General features: G+C 48.6%; 1 protein-coding gene across 2 annotated transcripts in view; it reads right to left on the reverse strand.

Moving 5' to 3' along the window:
- PHIP (PHIP subunit of CUL4-Ring ligase complex) overlaps positions 1 to 20,491 on the reverse strand; it is a 2,061,705-nt gene that overhangs the window by 1,638,726 nt on the left and 402,488 nt on the right. For both annotated transcript variants that reach the window (XM_078648101.1, XM_078648100.1), the window contains exon 18: positions 10,181 to 10,318. In XM_078648101.1, the coding sequence (XP_078504227.1) occupies positions 10,181 to 10,318 (138 nt within the window). The remainder of the gene's footprint in view (positions 1 to 10,180; positions 10,319 to 20,491) is intronic.

Below are 20,491 nucleotides of genomic sequence, written 5' to 3' on the forward strand. Positions count from 1 at the left end.
CCCTAATGATGTTCATGCAGTCTGGAGGCAAGGTAAGGTATCCAAACTCCAAGACTTCAGGTGCCAGATCGCTAGGTTCAGCTGATTGGGATCTGGGTGTCTGATTTCTCCATGGTTCTGAGTTAGAAGATGGGGTGCGAGGCACAATCTTTGATGAGGAACTACTGAAAGTTCTAGGAACGTTGTGTACCATGGTTGTCTCGCCCATGTGGGAGCAACTAGGATTAGTGTGAGTGACTGTTGCCGCAGTTTGCGTACCACCAGCGGAATCAGCAGTGCTGGGGGAAAAGCGTACGCAAATCTGCCTGACCAGTTCATCCATTTCGCATTGCCCTGTGACAACGGATGTGGGAACCTGGCGGCAAAGTACTGGCATTTTGAGTTTTCGTTTGTGGCAAACAGGTCTATCTCTGGGTGACCCCACTCCTTGAAGAATGGCTGGAGAACTTTGGGGTGAATCTCCCATTCGTGTAGTTGTTGGCTGTGCCTGCTGAGCAGGTCTGCCATCTGATTGTCCTTCCCTGGAAGATGTTCTGCTGAGAGAAAAATGTTTTTGGGAATTGCCCACTTCCATATGCTTTGTGCCAGGTGGGACAGCTGTGGAGAGTGTGTTCCTTCCTGTTTCTGGATATAGTACATTGCGGTCATGTTGTCAGTCCGGATCAACACAGTCTTGCTGTACAGGTGTTTCTGGAATGCTTTCAGGGCTAGGAATATCGCTAGCAACTCTAGTTGGTTGATATGCAGTTTCTTTTGTTTGGTTGTCCAGAGCCCTTGTACTGTGTATTGAAGGAGATGGGCTCCCCAGCCTGTCAGTGATGCGTCCGCTGTTAGTACTAGTTGTGGAATCGGCTCTTGGAACAGTCGCCCCTTGGAAAGGTTTTGTGGGTTCCACCACTGCAGAGAGTTGTGAGCGCGACAGTCTACCAACACTAGGTCTTTTAGTTGTCCTCGAGCCTGGTTCCACTGCAGTGCTAGGCATTCTTGTAATGGACGCATTTGAAGTCTGGCATGGGGGACAATGAATATGCAGGAGGCCATCATGCCTATGAGCTGCATGAAGACTCGACCTGGCAGAGTGTTGTGGCAGAAATTTGCGAATGAGCATCTGCATGCTGGCTATCCTTGCTGAGTTTGGGTATGCCTTTGCCAAAGAGGTATCTATAGTGGCTCCCAGATATTGTTGTGTGTGGGATGGTTGCAGATGCGATTTTGGGTAGTTTATCGAAAACCCTAGACTGTGTAGCAGCTGAAGTGTTTGAGACGTGTGTCTTGCACATTGTTGGTACGATTTCGCTTGCATTAGCCAATCGTCCAGATAGGGGAACACATGGATGTTTTGCCTTCTGAGATGTGCTGCTACTGTTGCTAAGCATTTTGTAAACACTCTTTGAGCCGTGGTTACCCCGAAGGGCAAAACCTTGAATTGGTACTGTTGACCTTGTATTGTGAACCGGAGATATTTTCTGTGAGCTGGATGGATGGGTATGTGAAAATACGCATCCTTGAGGTCCAGTGTTGCTAGGAAGTCTCCTTGTTGTAGCTACGGGAGCACTTGCTGTAGTGTGATCATATGGAAGTGCTCCGACAGTATGTATTGATTTAGGGGTCTGAGGTCCAATATTGGTCTGAGGGAACCGTCCTTCTTGGGAATAAGGAAGTATAGGGAGTATACTCCTGTCCCTTGCTGGTGGAAAGGGACTGGCTCTATGGTCCCCTTTTCCAGCATGCATTTCACCTCTTGTTGGAGCAGGGTGATGTGATCTTTGGATATAGGACGGTTTCGGAGTGGTATGTTTGGTGGTGTAGAAGTGAGTTCCAGGCAATAACCATACTGGATAATTTCTATCACCCATCTGTCTGTGGTAATTGCGTGCCAGACAGGTAGGAACTGTTGAAGTCTGCCTCCGACCGGTGTTAGGTGGTCTGGAGGTAGCGTGATGATGTCACTGTTTTGTGGCAGTGGAGGCTCTGGTGTTATTGCCTCCACGTCCTCTTCCCTTATTATTGTTGCCCCTATAACGTCCTCGGTTTGAGTTTTTGGTGAAGGAACTTGTGTGTTGCTTTTGTATGAAGATGACGTTTGCGAGGTATTGCCTCGTGTGGTTGCCCTGTATGAGGAGCGTCGAAGGGAGCCTCTATGTTGCTGAAACTGTAATGCCCCCAGTGACTTTGCGGTTTCTGTGTCCTTCTTCATTTTATCTAAAATGGTGTCGACAGCAGGGCCAAATAGAAAGTCCTGAATGACTGGTTGGTTAAGAATGGTGGACTGTACCTCGTTCTTAAAGCCGGAAATACGCAGCCATGCATGTTGGCGTAGTTAAACGCTAGTGTTAATAGACCTGGCTGCGGTATCTGCTGCGTCAAGCGCACATTTGATGGAGGCGTTTGTAATGAATTTTCCCTCTTGTATGAGGTCCTCAGCTTGTGCTTTAAAGGGCTCAGGTAGGTGTTGCATTAAGCTTTCGAGCTGGTCATAGTGTGCCCTGTCGTAACGAGCTAGTAGAGCTTGTATATTCGCAATCCTCCATGAATTGGAGGCTTGTGCTGCTACCCTTTTACCGGAGGCCTCTAGTATCTTTGATTCCTTCTCGGGGGGAGGTGCTTCCTCCGTTGTCTGTGAGTTGACCCTTTTACGTGCATTAGCCACTACCAGTGAGTCTAATGGTAATTGCCCTTTGATGTAGGGAGGGTCTGTAGGGGCTGCTCTATACTTCTTCTCAATCCTGGGATTGATTACTCGTGCCCTGGCTGTGTCTTTAAATATATGTCAGGTGCGTGTTTTAACACTCCCTTTAACATGGGAAGTGTTCTGACACTCTTTTCTGAAGTAGGGAAGGTGTCAAATAAGAAGTCTTCTTCAACAGGGTCATTATGCATGTCTACATTGTGGTACTGCGCTGCCCTGTCTATTAGTTGGTTGAAGACAATGGTGTCATCAGTAGGTGACGGCTTAGTTGGATAGGAGGATACATCAGGGATGGGATGGGTGTTGTAAGGGTCAGTTGGCTCCTCCCATGGTTCATTTTGTGGGTCAGGATCTTGTGGAAAATCATAGTCAGGCTGTGGATCTTCCCCTGTGTTCCCCTCATTGTCCCCGTGGTGAGAAGGAGAGTAAGGAGTAGTAGGCATAATAGCATAGAAAGGAATGAAGGGTCTAGAGGGAGAAGTCCCAAAGTCCTTCTTCTTTAACGGAATAGGGGAATGAGAGCCAGAGTCCAGTGGCCTCTTCTTCCTGTGCAGGATTGTGACTTTACCAGTGTCTGGATTAATATATATTTTAGCTTGGTCGTCCGATGGATCTGGGTGGAAGAGTTCTTCCTCTACAGTCCTTGGATGTGTTTTTGACTTTTTTGGGGTCGGTAACACCTTCTGGTTCGACGACGTTTGGTGTCTTATTACTTTTCTTCGGCTCAGGCCCTTTCTTCGGGTCGACGAGTGACTTGGGGGTCGACCGGATCTTTCAGTTCGACACGTTTCTTGTGCTCGACAGGCTTTTTTGGTTGGCTGTCCTTTGCCGAGTCGATGGTCTTTTTGGGCTCGACTGGTCTTTTCGGAGCACTTGTTTTAGGGTCGATAGCCTTCTCCGGCCGGATTACGGGCTTCGGTACGGCACCCTTCTTGTCGGCGACCTTTGCCGGGTCGACGGTTTTCGGTACAGCGGGCTTGTTCGGGTCGGCGACCTTCTTTGGTTCGGCGCCCTTCGGCTGTGTGTCCTTGTTCGGTTTGACGACCTTCTTGGGGTCGACGCCTTTTGGCTAAACGGCCTTTTTCGGGTCGACAGTCTTCTTTGGCTCGACGCTTTTGGGCTGTACAGCCTTTTTCGGGTCGACAACCTTGTTGGGCTCTGGAACCTTCTTTGGGATGACGGTACTTGGCCCTGGGGTCTCGGGTTAGGTTTCGGAGCCGAGCCGGATGGCGGGGCTGGCGAAACTGTTTTCGGATCTTGGCTAAGGCCTTTTGGCAATGCCTCGACCGGAGCCTTCGATAACGGGGTAAGTGGTGTCGGGGGCAGTGTACTCACGATTTGCCCCGGTGGGATCTCGTCATCGGAGTCTGAGTAGTCCTCGACGGTGACGATCTCTAGGTCCGAATCTGGAGCTTCCGGTAGTTCTTGGTCATCATCGAAGATTTTGTCTGGTTCCGGTGCCTGTCGCTGCATCTCTTGCCTAGCGGCCCATCAAATCTGTATGGTTTTCTTCGACCGGAACTGGGCGCAGGCTGGGCAGGTTTCTTCTTTATGGTCTGGTAAAAGGCACTTGTTGCATACTGAGTGTTTGTCAGTATGTGGAAACTTGGAGTGGCATTGTGGGCACCTTTTGAACGGGCTTCTTTCCATCGACAGCAGGCTCACGTGGCGTCGAAAAGGCCCAACGGCCCGCATCGACAACCGAGTCGAGATGGAAAGCTTGATCGAGTAAAGAGGTACCGAGCGAGAACAATACCGTCGAAGTCGAAGGCCTTTTGGCCTTTAGAAAAGTTTTTTTTCGATTTCCGAAGTTGGAGTATAGGAGTAACATCCGAACCCAATGGAGGAAAAAAACAATCTGAGGATGGAGAAGATGACCATGCGCACTGTAGTCCAAGGGAGGAGTCACCTATCTCGTGATATTTAGAAGACTCTTCCAAGACAACAAAGTGCAATCATCTGGACCCAACACTAGGCGGCGATCTATGCACAGATATGAATTAAGCAGCCCACATGCCTCGAACACTTAGATCCAGAAGAATGATGACAGCTCCGCGACCGGTCCCTAGACCTCCTACGGGACCGGGACCTAGAGCTGCGCGGAGCCAACTGCCGGACTTCAAGCAACTTTAGGGACTGCTCCTGCAAAGTCTTCGGCGCCATGGTCCAGCAGTCGGGGCACGACTTGGGGTCATGGTCGCGCCCCAGGCAGTAGTGACACACATGGTGGGGGTCCGTCACCGACATCATGCGATGACAGTCCCCACAGTCCTTGAAACAGGGCATCCCTACGACACCAGGATTCAATCGACCTGAAAAGAGGAGGTAAAAGGCCTCGAAAAAGCCAGTCAAAAATTGACTGGGGGTACTTGCTCTTTCCGAATCTGCGCTTGCTGGCGAGGAAAAAAAAAAATGACGTCAGCGCATGTGGGCGCGTCTAAGTGGCTCCGGCATTGTCAACCCGGCGCCAACGACGCATGTGGAGCCGCACGACTACGCCTACAGACGCGCAGGGGTACTGCTGACGAAAAACGTTCTGGATCCAGTCTGACACCTGGGGGTAATTCTAAGGTAAGGAATCTATCACTATGTGTTTTTAAGATTTCTCGGATTCCGAAAGAGGAGCAGGTATTCACCCAATATTCAAAGGGGGGGCGAGCTAAAGATCAGTCAAATTATCGGCATATACTCCTCTTAGATGTTGAGGCCAAATATTTTGCATGTCTTATTTCGCAATACCTACCCTCCTGGGCGACTGAACAAAAAATATTTACAAGGCACCAAACTGGCTTTCAGCAAGGTATAGGAATATCTCAAACTTTATGTCCTTTTCCTTAATAATGGATCAAACCTCTGTGAAGCGAACTTTATTGGGTCTTAGCTTTGTAGACTTCAAGGCTGCATTCGACAGAGTATTCAGAAACAACTTCTGGTTAAAACTCTCTCGCTGGGGGATTCCACCAACCCAGTTGAAAGGGATACAGTCATTGTATTCCAATAAATGGGTATGCATAAAAATCAGAATGGACTCCTCCCGCTCACAAAAATACCAACCTACTTTGCTTGAAGCAGAGCTGTGTCTTGGAACCGCTCTTGTTCAATCTATATATTGTAGACTTACTAAGTGAATTTAATAGGGTGTACGGTCATTCCTCAAAGTTGGAAGGAGAGCTGGGTGCTCTCTGGTGGGAACCAGCCAAGAACTTAGTTGATGATCATGTTGGATTCTGTTTTGAGTTCGGAAGCTACAAATCCTCCTCCGGAGTCGGCAGCAACGGCTTCAAAGCAAAAGGAGCCAAAACAGTGAATAGCCACAGAACCAAAATCAGCACCAGAGTCGGCATGGAACCAAAGGGAGGTTGAAAAGGCACATCTGGTCTCGATAATGGACTCTGCAGAGGAAGCCTGACTAGAGGCTGCTGTCAATCCAGGAGCCCCAGAGGGGGACTAAAGGAAACTAGTACCGAAATATTCAGCATGGCTTCCCTGAATGCCTCCATGCGGAATTCTGGGTGCATCGGGACCAGACTCAGAATCATCTTTGATGTTGATCGGGAACAATACTAGGAGGAAGCTGACCTCATCGGACCCTCTCTGAATTTTTAGAGTGGTTGGAAGGGGAATATTTCTGCAAGGGTCTGTCACAGACATCTGCTTACACCAGTCCCTACATGCCTTCAACCCTGTTGTTTAAGGAGGGGACATATTCCCTTGCACACTATGTAAAAAAAAAAAAAAGAGCAGTCAAAGACCCAAGGAGTAGCTCCAGGTCCCCATCTGAAGACATGGAGAGAAAAGAACTAACATCAGCCCGCATGGGTGACTCTTATATACTGCTCTGGTGGTAACTTCCACAGAAGTATGATGTTGGTGCGAACCTGCACAACACCACCTACCGGCACACAAGAGTACTACTTTAAAGTTTCCGGAACGAGTCTGATACCTGGGGAAAATTCACTAGGCAATGAATCTACTGTTAAAAGTATCCATCAAAAGAAGTAAGTTTCCACGGTCTGAGGACAAACAGAACAATCAAAATGCCCCTCCAGAGAAGTGTATAGGCAACTATCATTTTGGAGAGTCAGAAATCACGAGCATCAGTATTCATAAGAGGAAGGTGTCCAGCCCCACTACTGGCATCATCATAGACCACAATGGGTATCTAACTAGGATCCGAGTTAGAGCCAAATATTCCAACAGGTTTGCAATGGCACTCTTTGTAGGAAGGTAGATCCCGGACTATGGTTGCCCCAACTTTTTGCCTGGTGTTTTGCTGGTTTTCTGACTTAGTTGACCTGGGGCCCTGCTATTCAGGACCCCAGGCCTACTGCTCTCTCTGTAAAATGGATTCCATGTACCTTAGGTACATATCTAATTGGATACTGAGTCACCTTATCAGTCCCTGTACAGTGTACCTTAGGTACCCAGGGCATAGGTGTACCCAGGGCCTACCAGGGGCTGCAGCATGTATTATGCCACCCCTGGCTGGCCATCCAAATCTGACACAACTGGCTGCACGACAGCTGGGGCAAAGTGGTGTAATCGCCCTTTGCTGTAGATATAGTATTCCTATATCTAAACCTAAATGGACACACAGATCTCCTATCAGTCACTCCTATGGCAGGCCTTAACAATCCTGAAGGCAGAGTGCTTGGAATCGTGTGAGATAGTGCTCTGGCATGAGCTGGGCCTGTCTGCGGCTTTCGGGATCCATCCCTTAGCCGTTTCCATGATATCGCATACCATATACTCTTAAATGCATTATAATCCTTGCTGTTATATGCCAACTCTGGTATCGCTTTATCAAAACATGTCGAGTAAGGTGTCATACGAATTGGAATACTAACCCCTCGCCAATTCTGGCGACGGGGTTAGCATTCCACCCTTCTAGAGGGACACGACATGTGTGTAACCTGTAACCCCGGTTGAAGTTAGACAGAGCCTTAGCTCCACAAAATGGATGCTGCCACCGAGACACAAGTCTGCCCTCCTGCTGCTGGGAGTCCTCCCAGCCCAGGAGGCAAGGACAAAGGGTTTCCTGCCAGGGGCGGTGCCAGCACCGTCCCAGACAGGATTTTGTGTATCCTAGGTAGGCAGGGCTTTAGAGGAAGGTGACTGCAAGTGGCACCCCGGTGCTCACTGTGCATAGGCCGGCTGGAACCAGTTCCAGGGGCACTCCAGCCCCTGATCTGGGGAAAGCCCGCCAAAGGAGAGGGGTATAACCACCCCCCTCCTAGTCCCACCCATAGGGCAGGACTTAGTCGCGTGCCAGCCCCTTTTTGCAGGATAAAGGTAGGAACTGGCCCCCTTCCAAAGCAGATCATCTTTGAATCCGGACACTACTTTCCACGAAAGGAACTCAAGACTTCTTCCCAAGATTCTCCCTTGTGACTAAGGAGTAGTCACCCTGCAGCAGCAGGCACCAACCAAGCATCGCGGTTTGTTGCCAGTCTCTCCTCCGGATCAAGACTGCTCCAGCACGACGAGAACCGGCTTCCCTGGCACCTCTGACCTCAACCTACATCATCAGCCCAGCTGTGATCCGTGGGTGCGACGAGACCTCGAGGGACCGGCCATCTTCAGAACTGCACGACGCTTGTCCAGCACGACCGCTGAGTGACCCTCGACTGAGTGCTTTGGGGTAAGAGAAGCCCCGACCCTGAGCAGCTCCAGCACCGAAGTTCAGCCCCCCTGCATCCACGAGATCTACGTGGGGCCCTTCTGCACTTTGCTGCTCACCGCGTTGTCCAGGTCGCTTGCCCGTTGGCTAGTGGCCCTCTCACGACGCTCCACGACGACAACCACTGCTGGTCTGGTTGCTTCAGACTAGCCCTTGCTTCCCTTCTTCAGAGAAGCACCCTGGACCCTCCTGGTCCACCCAAGACGCCATTTTAGGTCCACCGCGTGGGCCTTGCATTTGCCAAGACTTGTTGCCCAATCCTGGGTCCAGCGACGTCGACAGCAAGAACCTTCGTGGGACAGCTCGCACCTCCATCCTGGTCGCCGACAACGCCTCCTGGTCCGAGAGACTGCAGAGCCCAGCAGCGCCCACTCACCTGGCTGAGGTGACTTCGTCCGGTGCCATCCTGGTGCCCACTCAAATCACTGGCTAGTGATTCAGAACTTGGTCCCCTCTGCTTACAGGTTTCTTCTTCCCTGATCAAGGCTTGGATCACCACGAACTCCTTCACTGGCCGCCTGCCAGCAACTTCTTTCTTCAGGCTCCTGGATCTTCAACGAGGGTTTCCGACGCAACTTGAACCCTATGCAGCGCAGCCCCTGGGCTAGGTAAACCAAGTACTCCGGTGCTTCAGCATAGTCCAACACTCTAAGTGTTCGGATCCACTCTTGTTTTCGACCCACCTAGTCGGGTTCGCCCGAGAACAGTAACTTTGTCTTTGCTAGCCTCCATAGACTTTTTCCCGCCTTACGCGTGAGAGTTCCCACTCTGCACACGACGTCCACAGGCCTCCTGCTACTAATCTAAGGGTTTAGTATTGTAGGCCTAGCGTTTCTAAAGTCTATGAGAATAGTTACTTACCTGCTAGTAATTCGCATTCCACTTTTGTAATATATGGTTTTTCGTGCCCCTCGGGCATTTGTGTAAATTGTGCGACTTAAAGTATTTTCGTAAGAGTTTTGTTGTGTGCTTAGCTCCCTGACTCATAAAGAGTTCAGGGTAGACTTGTTATAAATAAATATCTGTTTATTTTCATAACAACTTGTGTGGTGTCCTTTCACTGGGTGTTCAAGGGGTAATGTGATGGTAAAACAGCTGGCTTAACACGCCCTCTAGAGTCTTAGCCTTAGACTGCTCGTATCCATGCTACTAGGATAGCTGGTCTGTAAGGTTGACTTACAACCAATCATCAATAAGGGTTGTTTGGACTGATACATAGTGATCACTAGAATAGTGAGCACTGCATATCAGGCCAACTTCTCACACTCTTCACAAGGCTTCAGCCTGCATGCTACAAGGAACAACTGTTGCCCCTTGTATCAGCACCAGCAAATAAGAAGTAAAATTATATCTAGGGAATATGCTGGTTGAGTGTGCCTGTGAGAAAGGGGTGCAGCTTTTAAAACCAAAGCTGGGATTGATCTGATACACACAAATAAATGAAGTCTGTAAGCATTAACCTTCTTACAAAAAATAAATTAACAGTACTTCACAGCACAGTGATATTCAAGTAGCCCCATCATCTCAAAAATACAGCATACGCATAGCATGATATATCCTACTAAAGTATCACGCCTGCTCCACGTACTATTTATCAGTGCAATACAGGAAGATCCAACTAATTATTTTGATGCATGAAAATGCCATTTGACTAATTCACAGATTATTATTTTCACTTAATTTAACTACTGTTATTAAATAAACCAACATATTAACAAACTACCAGATCTTTAATTCAAATTATGTTGGTCACCTGAAGATTAGTTTGTATATTGTAATATATAAAAAGGATTTAAATGTGGCTTGCTTACCTCTGCCTACACGAATAGTACTGCCAGTCCCGGTGTCACCAGAAACCCTATGATCTTGTTCCTGCTGAAGTCTCTGAATCAAGCTGTCTAAAGGACTGGCTTCATTATTTGCTTGCTGACTGAGAACCTGATTGAGTCCTAGAAAAGAAGGAGAAAAAAATCTCATTACAGAAAATTTGCTGACTGCATGGATGATTTACCCCCACCCTCTAAGGACATATGGTCATGGAGCAACATTCAATTGATTGTAGACTGCCCTAAAAACAATCTGATATTATTCTTGACACTTCAAGTGGGACTCTGAAGTCATCAACAAGCAAAGGTGATTTAAAGGTGTTAAACACTTTGCTATGCTCTTCAACTTCAAGACGTTGCTCGCTACTAATTGCTTAATTATCACTGAAAAGGACTATGCAGATGCAATTAACTCCAAACTACTGGAGAGCTTTTGTGGATTAAATGGGCGGACACCTGTATTAGGACACAACTCCATCTCCAAAAGAGCCAGACTGGCATTTCTTTTAAAAGACCACTGGCTTACTGAGCATAAAGATGAATCATTCAACTTTCTACACACTTGGCCAACTAAAAGAGAACAGATGATACACCCAGGTCCTTGCATCCAGATATTTGAGCAAGTTTAGGCTGGGCCCTTCATAGACAAACAACATTCTTAGGATACCAATACCCACGCATCTTTTATTTGAAGATCCCAGATGTTCCGAACAGAGTAAACTATACCTTCTCACTTCACAGGCTAATTGGACCAATGATAACAATTTTCTTGATGGATGCTTAGAAGAAAAGAAGTCTTGATCTTCTGAGTAAAAGCGGAAATACAAATCTCCTGCAGTGTACATTGCTTTTGAACGAATATGGTGGTTACTTCAACTAAAATGGAAAGATCACCTCATCAATCTGCGGCATTTTCTTCAGGTTTCCAAAACTGTAATAGTAAGATGAATATGCTTCCAAAAAGAAATTTGCTACGAGTATGCCGGTGTTACAAATGGGTCTGGGCATAATTCAAATTAGGGGTCCTTCACCACTCCTACATAGGTGGTGCAAAATGTGCCATGCCAACGCCACTGGTGATGTTTTTTGCGTAAAATAAATAAACAAACATATCTTTCTCTTCATGTGACTCAGTGTTTAGATTCCCAAGCTGCCCTGGAGGACTCATTTGAATTCCACTCAGGCTCTAGGACGTCGGATACATTCTCTCGGATGTACCCCTCTGTTACTCTGTGTGCATGGATTAAAAGAATATGCATTGCATAGGCAGGCCTGAGTTAAGGACCTAGGAGACCTGGTTTCTGGGTGCCATGTCATAATGTGCAATGGATGAAGACCTGCAGGTCTGGGCAGGTCTCGACCTCCCCTACGTACCTGGGATGGGCTCTGACCCCGGTTTTGAGCAGAGGTTCCTAAGTAGGACTGGGAGTGGAAGCCCCAAGCCTTTGGCCATTTTCCCGGAGCAGGGACCCAGTGTCCCAGGGAGTTCTCCCCTGCTGGCCCAGAATAATAAGCTCTGACCAGGCTGGAGTCAGAGCACTGGCAGGCTTGGAGTGGAAACCCTCAAGCTTAGTCTCCTTTCTCCGGCCAATTGTGTAACAAAAGTGCCCAGGACCCCACAGGCTCGGGGAGCTCTTGCCTCCTTGTTCAGGTTGAAAAGATCTGACTGAGCCCTGATGCGGACCCTGGGCTCCGTTCCCTTGCCCGCAGTGTCTCATGGTGCAGCCAATGGGGACTCACAAACTGGGGAGGCCTCCCCCGCTTGTCTGCGTTCACAAGCTCTGGCCAAGCCCCGGGACAGAGCCCCGGTGGACCTAGGGGTAGATGCCCTGGGTTCTCTTCTCCACCATGCTGTGTCACAAAGTGCATCAGGACGTGGTCCCGCAGGCCTGAAGAGGCCTCTACTACTTGTTTGGGTGCAGAAGTTCTGACCAAGCCCCAGTATAGAGCCCAAGTGGACCCAGGGGTAGAGGCCCTTAGCTCCCTTCTCCAGCCTGCCATGCAGCAAAGTGCATGGGACAGGGGCAATCAGGGCCGGAAGGTCTCTCCTGCTGGTCTGTGTTCAGAAACTCTGTCAGGACCCAGGTACATACCCCTGGCGGGCCCTAGGGTGGAAGCCCCAAGTCCTGGGTTCCCTTCTCTGACCCACAAGGTCGCAAAGTGTCTGGGGCAGGGTCCCACAGGCCAAGGAGGCCTCCCCTGCTTGACTAGGATAAGAAGAGCTGACCGGGCCCCAGGTCAGAGCTCCAGCAAGCCCTGGGTTGGAGGCCCCCAGTCCTTGGGCTACCTTCTACAGCCCGCCGTGTCGCAATGTGCACGGGACGTGGTCCCACAGGCCTAGGAGGCGTCCCCTGCTTGTCTGGGTGCAGTAGTTCTGGCCAAGTCCTGGGTCAGAGCATGTGGTAGAAGCCCCTATGCTCCTGTGTCCGGCCCACTATGCCCCAAAGTGCCCAGGACTGGGTCCTGCAAACCTTGGCAGGCAACCAGGACAGGGTACTGCAAGCCTGGGCAGGTATCCCCTGCTTGCCCGGGATAAAAAGCACTCACTGGGCCCAGGGTCAGATCACCGGCAGGCCCTGGGATGGAAGACCCCAGCCCTGGGTTCCTTTCTCCAGTCTTGGGTGTTGCAAAGTGCACGGGACAGAAGCCAGCAGGCCCTTGAAGGTCTCCCCAGCTGGTCTGTGTTCAGAAGCTCTGACAGAGCCCTAGCGGACCTTGGGGTGTAATCCTAAAGCCCTGGGCTCCATTTTCTGACTTTACATAACAAAATCAGGTGGTCAAGAAGATTAAAGAGCAATAAAAAAAAGACATCAAAGGTATCACAACTAAAGTGTAAAGAATACTGAGAGGCGACCTCAACAAGGAAAAGTCGGATTTTCATCAACTGCCCAAATGGCCAGTGTCATCATTTGGATATCCTACCAACACCTCTCCTAATGATCACAGGAAAGAGGTGTAGGAAAGGCTATAAAACCATGACCCACACAGTCATGAGATAACAGATAGGGTAGGTGATGGAAAAGGAGACAGTGCAGTGCAAAGTGAGTGAACATTAAAAAGAATTTGGTAGAGAACATTTCTTTTATTCTGACATCTCTTCCAGCCCTAATAAAAATGTGTCAAAAAGCGGCTTTCAACAAATAGGCCGCTTATCAAAACTGGTCAACTAGTTTCAGCCTATCGGACCTTACGCCCAGGCTTTCTTCAGGACCTGTATAGTAAATCAGCTACTGCATACTAGTTCTGTGCAATGGTGCATATTCATATACAAAAAATACCTCAATACCGGCAGGGTGAGCTTCACACCTGTAGAAAAGAGGTGACAAATACAGGTTGTGAAGTATGTGTCTCATTACTCTTTAATACAACGCCATCTCTATCTAAAGTTGGCTATCTTAACCCCTTCCATGCTGGGCCGATTCTGCTCCTGTGCTGAAGATTTCAACGCGGGTGCGGTCATGACGGCCCCCAGTCGTCATCAGCACACGAGCACTGTAGTGCATGACGGCTGGGGGCCGTCATCAGCATGGAAGGGGTTAAAAACAAAAGACAACAACAAAGTGGTACACTCACCTGCTTTGTATAAGGTCTGGGCCTCACCATTGTGGAATTTGTTTGTGATCTCCATTTTCTGACGCCAGTGTTGCAAAAGAAACCCTTCGACTGTCCACTTCAGGTGGCCCACCTTACAGGGGTGCCTAGCTAGTGAATGAGACAAGCCATCTATCTATCTAATTTCGAACCAGTTCTGGTGGTGAATGGGCCCCAGGGCAGGGGGTGGCGTTCCCCAAGTCTGGGGGAAAGGCGTTGTTGCATATCAAAGGGGCAGAAGCTTTGAAGCCTCTGGCCTTAACATTGTAAAACACTAGTCATCCTGCTGGAGAAGGTGTGAACACCTTCCGTCAGAGCAGGCATTGTTTCTGACCTCAGAGCGAGGGCTCTCCCTTGCAGGGGGTCAGAAACTAGTCTGTGGTGGTAGGCTATAAGATAGTCAGCCAGAACACTATGTGACTAGTAGAGTTACAGGAGGCACCTCTAAGGTACCCTCTGGGTGCAGGTCAGAATAAATCCAATACGGTCATCAGTATAGATTTATTAAGAGAAGATCTTTGATACCAAACACCATTATTTTCAGTGAAGCCATCATGTAGATGGTTAACACGAATGACCAGTGCCCAGTTCAAGTCCTGGAGATGGCTTCCTGAGCACTTCCAATATCTAACAATGGAATTAGGTAATACAGGGACACATCAGCTCATGCAAAGGTGCCCTCACATGTAATATAAAGCACCATACCTTAGGGCTCCAAAGCCTGCAGGACGGGTGAATTACCTATAGTCCATGCAGTGTACATGGGCATGCACTCAGTGAGTGTGCCATGTCGTGTTTTCAGAATGGTTTGCAACATTTCACGCATCCTGCAATGGCAGTCTGCGTGCTGTGTGGGTTCCTTAGGGGGGCATAATATATGCTGCAGCCCTTAGGGACCCTCTTTGGCACCTAGGCCCTGGGTACCATTTACTAGGAACTTACAGGGGTGCTAAAGTCCTTGCCAATTGGATTACAATTGAACATTTGTCTAATTTTAAAAGGCTAGAGCACTAGCACTGGCGCTTGGTTCGCTGAGACTGAGTGTGCTACTAATAAACATCAGTACCAGTGAGCAAAATGTGAGGGAGATCATGTCAAAAAGTGGCACTTTCCTACAACTGCCTCGATGGCAGTGGCAGTGACAGTGGCAACTCCAGTGATGTCAACTATGGTGTGCAATTTGCCTTTGTGCAATGGTGATCACAGGCTCAAGGTAATTAGCAGCTTTGGACTCCCACAGAGTAATGGCATTGGATGTGCATCTGTGATAGACATTTGTCCATTAAAGACCCTGCATGGTTTAAACTCTGAATGTTTGGAGGGTAGCATGTTTTACTGTGCATAGCATTTTTTAATTCACCAAACGTCAAAGAACCCCTTGAGGATATATGAAGAGCCTGAATACAAGTTGCTGGTGTGGAAAAAATAACTGACTTCAGCACAGATGGGGGTGTTTTATGGCTCTGCTGAAATCACAAAGGTGCCACTTTTGGTGCAGAGATGTTATCAGGGCCCCCTATTGATGCAGAGAGCTATTGAAAAGTTTCTGGATTCAGTCTGATGCCTGGGAGATTCAAAAGGTGAGGAATCAGAAAGTATCCATCAGAAAGAGCACGAACATTGTAAATTAACCTATTCTGATGGTTACTTTTAAGTGCATATTCCTCAATTTAAGATTAGGTATCATAGCACTACCTCCCAAGATGAAAGGTCTGGGTAGTGGACTCTCACCAAAAAGTCCTACAGAACTGAGCAGGTAAGTGAAAATCCACTGGAACGACCTGTCAAGGCAGAAGTACTTTTGTGAAAGTATGTACAGGCACCCATATTGCAGCATGGCAGATGTACGAAACAGCTACCCTTTGTACACTCCGTTGTACTTTTCTTTGTGTGGTACCTGCTCTATTACATGTTTTCCCTGAAGTTCTTACACCATATTGACTAGGTGAGATAATTCCTATTGAATGTATTTTGTTTGGTCTTCTGTGTGGAGGCGGTTTTGTTAACTCTATAAAGTAACCGTGCTGTATTATGTTCAGAATCCATTTGTCTGTGGTCATTTCTCTTCGCTGTTGTTGGAAAAGTTGTAGTCTGCCTCCTACAGGGGTGGTATGTTGGAGGAAGTGTAAACTGATTTTCTCTTCTTTTGGTAACTGCTGCTTTGTGTGTACTCTCACTGCTGTTGTTTGTGAGAGTACCTCCTTGTGAGTGCAGTCACTTGGTCGAAGTTTTCTGTCCCCCTCTTTGTGGCTGACCACTGCTAAGGGGGCACCATCGAAAGGCCCCTCTTCCTTGGTATTGCCAGCTTTGTTGCTGTCCCTGAATTGTGACCTGGTTTCCAGCTTGGTATGTCTGCTGGCAACTTTGATGTGAAGTAGTAGGTTGGTGTGTACCTCTTCCTGCTGGTCTTCTTGAAGGTGTGCCTCTACGCATGCCTCTAAACCCGCGAGCCCCCATGGATCTCGCGGTTTTGTTGTCCTTCTTTAGCCGATTAAGATTCTCATCAACCACAGTTCCAAACAATTCTTCTTCATTGAATGGTGAGTGTGAGAAGTTGGCCTGATATATGATGCTCACTAGTTCTAGTGATCACCTTGTATCAGTCCAAACAACCCTTATGGTGATTGGTTGTAAGTCAACCTTATAGACCAGCTATCCTAATGGTAGCATGGACAAAGCAGTCTTAGGCTAAACTCTTTTGGCATGTGAAGCCAGCTGTTTTACCACAATATAACCCCTTGAATACCAAGTGAAAGGACACCACACAGGTTGTTATGAAATTAAACAGTATATTTATTAATAACAACACCTCTGAACTCTTTATGAGGTCAGAGGGCTAAGCACATGACAATCTCTTACGAAAAATACTACAAGTCGCACAAAATTACAATGGTGCCCTAGGGGCACGACAAACCATATACTAAGTAAGTGGAATGTGAAAGTCGATAATCGGAATGGAGCTGTCCAGAGGCTGTAGGATCGATGGGACCACGCTATACTAACTTCAGGTAAGTAATAGGAGGCCCACGGAATGCGTGTGCATAGTGTGAACTCACACGCGAGATGCGTAACAACGTCTATGGACAGTACAGTTCAAGTTAAAGGTGACTACGGACAATCCTGACTAGATAGGACTACAACGACTGTGGAATTAGACACTAGGACAGTTAGACTACCCTTGAGCACCGAAATGCTCTCGTTACCTCACCCACGGGCTGCGGGTGCATAGGTGCCAAAGTGTGTCAGGTTCTCGCGTTGAAGTCAATGGAGCCTGAAAGAAAAGATGCTGCAGGCGACCAGGAGGAAGATGTCCGGTGTAATCCAAGGGTGGATCGGTGAAGAAGAGGACCTGAAAGCAGAGGGGACAGTGTTCAAAGTCACTAGCCAGTGACCGGTGTGGAACCAGGAAGGAACGAGGTGCTGTCGTCGCGATCAGGTGAAGAGTGGACGCTTGACTCTGCAGCCACGTGGACCAGGAGGTGTCTTCGACGACCAGGATCGAGGCACGAGCTGGGATTGGACTCAACAGGCCTTGGCAAAGGCAACCCACACGGTGAGTGGAAAAGACGTCTGGTGCGGACTAGGAGAGTCCGGGGTGCCCCTCTTTTGGAAGGGGGCAAGGGCCAGTCTGGAGCAACCAGACCAGCAGTGAAGATTCAAAGGTTCGTCGTCTGGGAGGCCACTAGCCAGCCGGCAAGTGACCAGACAACGCATCGAGCAGCAACAAAGCAGAAGGGCCCCACGCAGATCTCATGGATGCTGGAGGGCTGATCTTCGGTGCAGGGGCTGCTCGGGGCTGGGGCTTCTCAGTCCCCAAAGCACTCGGTCGAGTTTACCTCGGGAGTCGTGCTGGAAGCGAAGTGCAGGTTCGTTCAAGATGGCCGGTCCCACGTGTCTCGTCGCACCCACGGGTCTCAGCTTTGCTGTAGATGTAGGTAGAGGTCGGAGAGGTCTGGGAATCCGGGTCTCGTCGGGCTCTGAAGTCTGGATCCTCGAGGGAAGACGACAAAGTGAAGCCGCTGGACGCTTGATGGTGCCTGCAGTTGCAGGGTGGACACTCCTTGCCCACAAGGGAGATTCTTCAGTCTTCTGTGGAGCAGAACGTCGAAGGCCAGAGTTTCTTCGTGTTGAATAGTTCAGGATAATCTAATTTGGAATGGGACCAGCTCCTACCTTTATTCTCCTAAAGGGGGCTGCACTACAGACTAGGTCCCTCCCCTGGGTGGGACCAGGAAAGGGGGTGGCTACACCCCCTATCCTTTGTCCGGTTTCCCGCCAGAGCTGGGGCTGGGATGCCCCAGTAACTGGTTTGAACCGGTGTATGCACAGGGCACCTTGTGTGCCCCAGGCATGTCTCATTCCTTTCAGGCCTCCCTACCCCAATACACAAAATCCTGTCTGGGGTGGTGCTAGCACCTCCCAAGGCAGGAAACCCTTTGTCCAAGCCATCCTCGCTGGAAGGACTCCCAGCAGCAGGAGGTCAGACTTGTGTCTGTGGTGGCAGCATCCATTTTGTGATGCTGAGGCTCGAGTTAACTTTAACCAGGGTTCACAGTTACATACATGTCGTGTCCCTCTAGAAGGGTGGAGTGCTACCCCCGTCGCCGGAATTGGCGAGGGGGTAGTATTCCAAATCGCATGACACCTTACTCGACATGTTTTGATAATGTTATACCAGAGTTGGCATTTAAGCGCGAGGTTGAAAATGCACTTAAGAGTATATGGTATAGCGTTATCATGGAACAGCTATTAGGACTTGGTTCCGCAAGCTGCAAACGGGCTCAGCTCATGCCAGAGCATCATCTCACATAATTCCAAGCACTCTGCCTTCAGGATTGATAAGGCCTTCCATAGGAGTGACGGATAGGAATATATGTGTCCATTTTAGGGTTAGATATAGGTATACTATATCTACAGCAAAGGGTGTTTACACCACCTTGCCCCAGCTGTCATGCAGCCAGTTGTGTTAGATTTAGATGGCCAGCCAGGGGTGGCATAATACATGCTTCAGCCCCTGGTAGGCCCTGGGTACACCTATGCCCTGGGTACAGGGACTGATAAGGTGGCCCAGTACCAATTGGTAAATGCACCTAAAGTACATGTTTGTCAATTTAGAGAGAGAACAGCTAGGCTGTGGGTCTGACTAGCAGGCCCACAGCCAGGGAAAGTCGTAAACCAGTGAAGCAAAAAGCAAAAAATCTGGGGTGACCATAGGATTGCAGACCCCACTCTCCTACAGTGAGTTAATGAGATTACTTTGCACTTATAGCTTGAAGCCTGAGATTCTAAGCCATGCATTCCTCCTTTCAGTCATGCCAATCATTTACTCGCTAGACATTTCAGCAGCATCAAGGGATGATTTTAAACATGTATTAGAAATGTTTTTAACCTCTTCCACCAGGTGGCTAGCTCTTTTTTGGAATTGTTGGTACGCATGTCTGTTTAGCAATGCATTGGAATTTGCTATTCACCACTGATTAGCTGCGCTTCTCTCCACCTTCCTTCATACGAGGTCTATTTCTTGCTTGACTTGTCTCGTGGTGGTCCCACCGTCGTAAGTACATTTGCTCTTTTTCTTGCTGGTGAGGCAATGATAAAGTCCGCTGGTACTGATCCGCAGATGTATACAGGGTCTTTAGAGTAGTGTTTATACTTCTTCTCTGCCCTTGGTGTTATAGCCTTGCATGTTGCAGGTTTTTTGAATGCCTCTTTACCTGGGTCCATGACACTAGTCAGCATTGGTAGGAATGTATTGCTCAATTGTGTCGACAGAGTTTCTGATAAAAAACATGACTCAAGTTGAACCTCATAAGTTTCTGCAGCCTTTTCTATTACTTGATTATACATGCCAATGTCATCTGAAGGTGATGGCCTAGAAGGATATGATTCCACAGCCTCCTCCGGCGTTTCGTCGGTGACATCTTGCCATTGGAACTCTTGATTTTCCGAGCTCGCTGATTCATCGTATGCTTACTAGTCTTCCTGGACGTCTTCCCCAAAGAAGAATGAACCTTCCTCTTCCTCTTTGATTTGTTTGGGGGTTCTTGGTGCTCTTGGTTCTTCGGCAGCCCTTTCGACCTCCATTTCCCTTGTTTTCGGCGGTATCTTGAATTGCTTTAAGCTTTCGAAGTCTTTTTTGCGCTGAAGGATATTCACCGTTTCAGCTTCTAGCCTTCTCTTTTTCTCAATCTCAGCTGCATGTGTTTCGGCGGCAAGATTTTCCGCTTTCTGTTTTTCAGCTGATGACGTTGAACCGGTCGTCGGGGTTTGTTATGGTCTCTCTTTCTTCAACGCCGAAGTGTCCTTTTCCAGACCGTCTTTCGGCGCCTTTGTTTTTTCGAGGACCTTCGCCGTGCCGGAGTGTTTATCCAAGGATCCGACAGCCTACTTTTGTTTGGATGCAGCTACGGTCGTTGAATGTTTCGGAGAAGAGTATCCCTTAAGAGGTTTAGAGTCTGATTTTGGAGACTCTTCTAGCTTTTTCGAGGTCGATGACTCTTACCTCCTTCGAAGTCTTCTTCTCGACTTCCACCACCAAAACTTCTCTTTCTTCGTCGCCATCTGGTCCTTCGGCGACGTTACCCTCCTTCTCACTGGAAAGGCCCAGGTCTCGCAGCGATGGAGGTGGTCCTTGTCCTTGCTGGATGAAATTTGCTAGTCACTGCCTTTCTCTTTTCCTCAACGTCCTCGGGGTGAAGACGGAGC

The sequence above is a fragment of the Lissotriton helveticus genome, chromosome 6, assembly GCF_964261635.1.
Source record: "Lissotriton helveticus chromosome 6, aLisHel1.1, whole genome shotgun sequence".
NCBI lineage: Eukaryota > Metazoa > Chordata > Amphibia > Caudata > Salamandridae > Lissotriton > Lissotriton helveticus.